This window comes from Diadema antillarum, unplaced genomic scaffold, assembly GCF_040938485.1.
Source record: "Diadema antillarum isolate AM-2024a unplaced genomic scaffold, OU_Dant_1.0 seq00000348_RagTag, whole genome shotgun sequence".
NCBI classification, from domain to species: Eukaryota; Metazoa; Echinodermata; class Echinoidea; order Diadematoida; family Diadematidae; genus Diadema; species Diadema antillarum.
In genome coordinates this window covers 59,576-66,954 of record NW_027271358.1, presented here as the reverse complement: position 1 = coordinate 66,954, position 7,379 = coordinate 59,576, and the positions used below count along the sequence as shown (strand labels likewise).

Below are 7,379 nucleotides of genomic sequence, written 5' to 3'. Positions count from 1 at the left end.
ATTCCTGCCAGCCATTCTAACATATGACTGTGACAAATGAGGGCTCATATTTTACAGAATATTTTTCTTTCTTTTGGTACATAATTCTTAATAATTTTTTAACATCTTGGTGTGGTCAAGTACTCAATATGTTTTTTTATAAAAAGGGGAATTAAACTCGGACATCTATCTGCATTCAATATATATATGCAGAAAAATTAGAGAAAGAAAATGGTGTTTTTTTTTTTATACATCAAAATCGGATATCTTTTCAAGAGTTATCAATTTTCAATGTTTTGCTATAAGAATTTGCGTTATGGCCACCTATGAGGATCCTTGATTTTGGCAACTCTCCTAATATCAGTGTATTAGAGTTTGGACAACTCTCCACACAGATTACCACTATTTTTCATTTTTATGAAAGGACAGAATAAGCAAGAATAAGAATAACAAGCAAGGGGGAAATGTATACTCTTGATTAAAAAAATTGTGAAAATATGTGTACAAAACGAATGGAGAGTTGTCCATATCACAGAAATTGGCTCAGTGGCCAACTCAAGGATCCCCTAGGTGGCCATTACGCAGATTTGGTAAAACTTTGAAAATTGATAACTATTGAATGGATTATCTGATATTGCTCAAACTTTCACCATTTTCTTTCTCTGATTTTTCTGCATATAATAAAAATGCACATAGGTGGGTTTAATTCCGCTTTAACCTTGGTCATAACTTTTGAATGTGAGCAGATATGGCTTTCATATTGTATATGACCAGCAGCAAGACCTTGCACATTATACCAAAACTTTTTTTTTTACTTTTGACCCTTGACCTTGATGTTTGACCCACTTTCAAAAACTAACATTGAACATGATTTGTCTTTATTTCAGGCAGCAACTGTGGATCAAGATTTGCATGACAATGGCCAGCCAGAAAAAGAGCCAGTTCTTGTGACAGTTCAGGTGCCAGAGGAAACGGTTGGTTCTTCTCAGATGAATACAAGCACAGTTCAAAATCACATTTTGGATGGACAAATAACTGCTGTATCATTCCTCTGTCAAAAATTGAAAATCTCTTCAACGGAACTACTCACTGAGGACGTGAAATCTCATCCAGAATTTATGAGAGCTCTGACGTCAGTGTCGGCTTCAGCTATAGATTATTTCCCTCTAGTTGCTTCGTGGCAGAAACAGCAAATTTTTGTGAAGAAAGGTTCTGTTGTTTCACAAAGGCAGCAGAAGGCAGAGTCCAGTATCAGTGAACTGTCGCACCATTTGACACAGCTTGCGCAACTAAAAGTAGTAAGCGGGAATCTTGGTCTCCAGCTTAAGTCCTGTCAGCAGAAACTGACGAAAATGCTGGAAATGCTTCCTGTTCTGTTCAATGCAAAGACTGCCCTAGAAACAGCAATTGACAGTCTGCAGGCTAGTGTTCGAGCACAGAATGCCAGGAGGTTCAATCGGCTGACGGGCAACTCTGAATATAAACTGCTTGCCGGGAATTCTCTAGGCCTTAGTTGGGAGAAAGCTGTAGAGAAAATTACCGAAATGGAATCCAATGGGGACAAAAGTCTCTTCGATCCACTGAATGCTATGCAGTTGTACTCATTCCCTAGCCTAAAGGACATGTGCCATCGCTCTGACATGCTGGGGATACCAGGCCATGTTTTAGCTGAACATTTCAAGTTGACAGACGACAAACTCAAGAATGCTGTTGATGAACTCTTGGATATGTTTCCATTGCTGTGTGTTGCCAGAGGGGGACATTACGTTCTTCTAGACTATGTTGAGTTGGTATTCAGACCCAATCTTGTGTATGAGGTCCTAACCCTGGATTCTGTTGATAAGACCGAGGACTTGCCAAGCACGCAGCAGTCAGATAATGGTTCAGAAGATGGCATTTTTTTCTATCAGAAATCAGGACAAACACCACTGCAAGAAAAGTACCCACAGCTGCTTGATGTGATGATGAACTTTGTACAGCTACATGGTTTTGGTGCACACATACGCAGGCGAACTGGGACTGCAACCTCCTGTGGAGTCACCCTCGATGATGTCCGCAAACACCTTCTGGAAAATGTGGAGGGGTTGGATACTATATCGCGGACGAAAGTGTACTACTTGATGAAGCCTGCAAGAGTCAACTCAAGGGAAGCTGCCAGACACAAGGACGCACTTGATATACGTGTTGGGACGAAGTCATGTGATGTCAGCAAAGACAATCCAAATGCACATGAATATTTTGCCACTGTCTCGAACGTGCGACAGATGTGTGCAATGTATCCAGATGAATGTGTAGCATTTTCATGTGACAGCAAGGCCAAGATCCATATTGGAGGACAAGCTGTGTCCAGATACCACCAGCTGAGAACATTTTTTCCTGGCGATGATACCCCACACTATGCTGACCATGATTTTCCAGTCCCTGGCTATCTAATCGAACCTGATGGCTACCTGCAACTTCAGATGAAAGAGGCTGAAGCCCCAAGCACTAAGGACAAATGTGGCAGAGATGTGGTGGAAGTCCCTTCCACTGGTCCCCTCTGGGTTTTCAATCGGACTGTGAAAAACACTTCCACAACTATCGAAGACCATATGAATGATCTGAAAGTGATAATGAAGGACAATCCCAGTCTAGACAAGCCCATCTTGGTACTTGTAACTGACGGCGGCCCAGATTGGACACCTAAAACGAATCTGAATGAATTCTTCCTTGGTAAGCTTTGGAAGGAGGGAAAGTATGACATGTTGATCAGTACGTGCATGCCAGCTGGTCTCTCTCGCTACAATCCAATTGAGCACCTCTGGTCTCCATTGTCGAAGTTTCTGGCAGGTGTGTCTCTCCCGGCATGCCTGCCAGGTGAGACGGTTCCACCTGCTCTTCAGAGTATTTCACCTGACGAGAAGTTGGAAAAGGAGACAATTGTGTTCGAAAATGCTCTGAACCGTCTGAACATGTACTGGGATGGGAGAGTCCACGATGGATTCAGGATCACTTCTAAAGCTGTGTTACCCAACGCAGGTGATGAAAATGGGACATACACTGTTGTTCGGAACATGTTCCACTCCAGTCTACGTGGAATCCGGGAGTCTTCAGATTTGTCTGAGGCCCATGATGAGTGGAAGTACATCTCTGCGCATATGGACAGGAGAAGTGGCTTTGTGTGCTTCCGCAAGGGCAGTTGTGGAGAAAGCACATGTAAGTGCATGGAAGATGGAGTCCGGGCTTCAAAAGTGTGGAAGATGCCAAGTGGTGACAAATGGCTGTTCCCTCCAATAACCCCTGACCCTGAACACCCAGGCCATTACAAGACACTCCGCCAGCTGGAAAGATCGTTGGCCTTCAGTAGTCCAGATCAGCACTTGAAGAACTTTGAAGCTCGCAGCTGCACTCACTGCAGGTATGATTATTGTGCTGCATATAATTTCTAATAAATTTTTTTCTTTACTTACTACTGTTTAATGTCATATGCAGTGTGAATAAAAGACACTGTATATGATATCAGTGATCTATAGTTCATTTTTGAATAGGTTTCTCAGCACACCACTAGTTTTATTTTCTCTGCACTGGTGTGTTTTCACAGAACACAGAAGTCTATACAATCTTGAAATATGGACTAAAGTTCCTAGTTAGTTGCTCATTCAAGTTCATTTCAAGTTCATTTCAAGTTCATTTTTCCACAAATCAAAATATAAACACAATATGAAATATTAAACACAATTATACAAGTATTCATTATCTTTCATATTCTCCATTTATTTGTTGCTCATTTTCATTTCAAGTACATTTTCCACAAATTGAAATTACACAATACAGAATAATATAATTATACATGTATTCAATATCTTTCATATTCTCAATTTATTTGTTGCTCATTTATTCATTTCGAGTTCATTTTTCCACAAGTTAAAATTACACAATTCAAAACAATATAATTATACTGTACATGTATTCAATATCTTTCATATTCTCCATTTTTTGTTGTTGCTCATTCATTTCCTTTTTATATTTGGAATAAAAATTGAATTGCTACTGATACAATACATGCATAGACCATTGGACAACAGGGGCGAAAGAGTTTTAAAAAATCAAAGCAATAATAAACTCTATGTGTTTAATATAGCCCAGCCATCACAGAAGAGATTTGCCCTGAAATACATGAACATAGTACAGAACTGTGTGGTTGCTCTACATTTTAAAATAAACCCAGTGGGCTACCACATTTTGGAAATCAGTAACCTACACTGTGACTGAAGAATATGTTGTTGCAGATATATATAATTTTATAATAGTGACTTTTTCATCCTAGCTGTGGCTATTCAAATTAACTTCTATCTCCCAGCAGTGTATTAATTGCCCCATGGGCACATTATTTCTGCATATTTCTGCCCTCCTGATCTTGTGCTCTAAATACAGAAACTAATGTGGCCTTCTCTTTCCTTTACTTTCAGATACATTTTCACCAGCAAAGCCGATGAAGAGAAGCACACCAAATTGATCCACGGTGGAGTACGTGCTTTGAGGGATGCCAATCAGGACAAGGCCAGCCACAGATGCCCAGTGTGTGACCAGAAGTATCCCACTCGGTATCGACTGCTGAAGCACCAGGATGAGGAGGGACACAAACTGAAGAAAGGCAGACCAAGCAAGAACTAAGGAGGGAAACAAACTGGAAAAAAAAAAAACAGACCAAGCAAGAACTGAACACAGTGAAAATAAAGCTACGGTCACAAATGGCCCTGCGAACGCCATACGAATGATTTTTGTCCCATTGTGGCTGTACAAATTAGTCCTTCGTACGGCGTTCGCAAGGACCTTTGTGACCGTAGCTATAAAATGTGGGGGAAAAAATCAACATTTTCTTCGTACACTTTTTGGGGGGAGGGGGGGGGGGTCTTGAAAAGTGTATGGTTTGTACACTTGTGAAAATGTTGATAATTGTGAATGACCCCTTAATAAACTGAGTTTATCAACTGATAAACACAGTTTTTCTGATAAACTCAGTTTATCAGAGAAAAGCAGAGTTATTCAAACCTTCTCGGTAGTGGGCGCTAGCAGCATTTAATACGCAGAGCCATCTGCTCTGTTAAAGGAGAAGTCTGGACAATTTTGAATAAATTTCACCATAATCTACATAAATCAAGGACTAAAATGAGTAAGTTTCATGGAAAAATGCTCTCCCAACTTGTCACAATCGATTTTTTAGCATCATCAATTTTGAATCATAACTGTTAAATTTCTGTACGCTGGCGAGAAAGATCATGTGACGGCGTGACACATTAGACTCACATTGCTCTTTGTTTGGAGCGTCAGCTGACGTCACCTGCATGAGCAACGGCGATACAGGTCGAGCAAGCGGTAGCGTACCGCATGGTTCCGGGCATGCAGCGGATGAACCCGGCACGCGAAAATGCCGATGTGTCAGGCGTTGGGTGCTCGAATAAACTGGGCGATGGCAAGAAAAAGAGTTTTTTTGCAATTCCCAACCCTGCTCATGAGCGGGAAAGGTGCGCCAGATGGCTATCCAACATTGGAATCGACAAATTCGACATAAAAACGTACACATACTGCAAAAATCAAGTCGTCTGCGAGGACCATTTCAAGGCGGAATATTTCCAAGAGGACATGAGGGCGAAGTTGATGGGATACATGCCGAAGAAAAAATTTCTAAAATCTGACGCTGTTCCCACAATTTTCGCCCATCGGCCGCCTCAAGCTCCAAAGAGAGGAAGTAAGCAGCAACAGGAAAGATACGAGCGGCAGCAGGTAAGTTTTGACAAGATTTTACGATAGTCACTGCACTGGTCAATATTAGCACAATTCTAAGCAAGCACATGAATCAATACGTGGGACTGTAATATACATAGTAAACAACGAACAAATCCCGGTTGCAACTATACGCGTGGCCAGATGGTAGAAAAATTTGTTTTGATGCTTGATGTTTGATGTTATGTTATTGATAATGGTCTTATCATTTTTCCATTGTTCTTCTTGCAAGCATCAAGGTTTGAGTATTCCACCGAGGTTGTCGACGATTATCGAAACCCACCAGTTGTTGCCATTCGTGATGTGAATGGTAGTCCAAAGAAGATGGGAGTATCGGTGCGTGGCACCGTAAATCAGGTATTTGTTTTTGACAAACATTTTATTGCAGCTTCACATGCCCAGTGGAAAACAAATACGTAGAAAGAGTGGGTGGCGGTCCTCTATGGAAGAAAAACCTCTGTTGGACGAGTTGTTGATATCTCTTCAGGCAACACAGCCACTGTGCAGTTCTTGAAGGGAAAAAACTGAACAGCAGAGACATCCAAGAAGTTTCAAGCAAATTTTTGATTTGTCCAGTTGCTGTTCAGCATGATATCAAAAGAGAAGATGTCATAATTCTAGACTTGTGTAATGTCAACTTCGTGTACATATTCTGTTCATCTTTCCTTTCCCTTGATCAGATTTACCCATGCTTGTAGAGAGAGTGGGAACCCTTCTCAAAAATATCAACAATTCTGCCAGTGTTGAGACTGTCACAAGCAGTGGTGCAGACTTACGCCCTTACTCAGATCTAGCCAGTGTGAAAAGCAGCCCTACTACCTCTGCTTCAAAGCCTATGCCCTTCCAGCCTCCAAAATCTGTTGGACATCTGCAGTATCAGCCAGTGCAGAGAGATGTATGCTTGCATGCAACTTCCCTATTTATCCTTTGCCGTAATCATTGATAGCTTGCTTGAGTCAAAGGGGGGGGGGGGGGGGGGGGGGGGGTACTATGTCTTTAAGCACATATGAATAAGTGAAGACAGATTTTAAAAGAAGGTGATGTATGTTAATCCCTTTATAGGTTTCTGTCTCACACCCACTTCCTCAATCCCTTATCATGAGTTCAGAAAATCTGTGTAAATTCGTAGCAGCCATCTTATCCCTTAAGCATCATAGCATTCAATGATCTTTTCAACAAAAGTCAATTGTTGCACTTGTGTATAAAATGTCTTGAAATACTTTTTTGAATCTGCAAAAATGAGATGACAGTTGTTATGTGTCATACATTAGATACATTCTAAAAATGTGTATGATTATTATCTTATTCTACTTTTTTATGTCAATTCAATAGGTTAGCAACTGATAAGGTCAAGGAATCATGAAACTTTGCAGCAGTAATGTTGATGGATATGCCACTAATCTAGTTCCTTATGTCTGATTTTTTGTTTCTTTCGAATCTGGAATCTCTCATCAGTGAAAGACATCATCAGGAGAAGTTTTGCTGGAGGAAGATGAAGTGTCTCTCCTGGACACCAATTCTCCTAGGGCCATGGTGAACACCATTTTGTTGAAGGTGTTCGGTCGGGAGATGCTCATCACCCATTCCCTGCAAGGGACTAAGTGCAACTTGCACAAGGACCCAGAAGCAAAGCGACC

General features: G+C 41.0%; 1 protein-coding gene across 1 annotated transcript; it reads left to right on the top strand.

Annotated features, from left to right (window-relative positions):
- The first annotated feature begins 262 nt into the window (after positions 1-262).
- On the top strand, positions 263-4,676 carry LOC139731011 (uncharacterized). The gene is made up of 2 exons (XM_071641887.1): positions 263-3,376; positions 4,428-4,676. The coding sequence occupies exons 1-2, from the start codon at positions 813-815 to the stop codon at positions 4,630-4,632; spliced, it is 2,769 nt and encodes a 922-aa protein (XP_071497988.1). The 5' UTR covers positions 263-812; the 3' UTR covers positions 4,633-4,676.
- Positions 4,677-7,379: the final 2,703 nt, after the last annotated feature.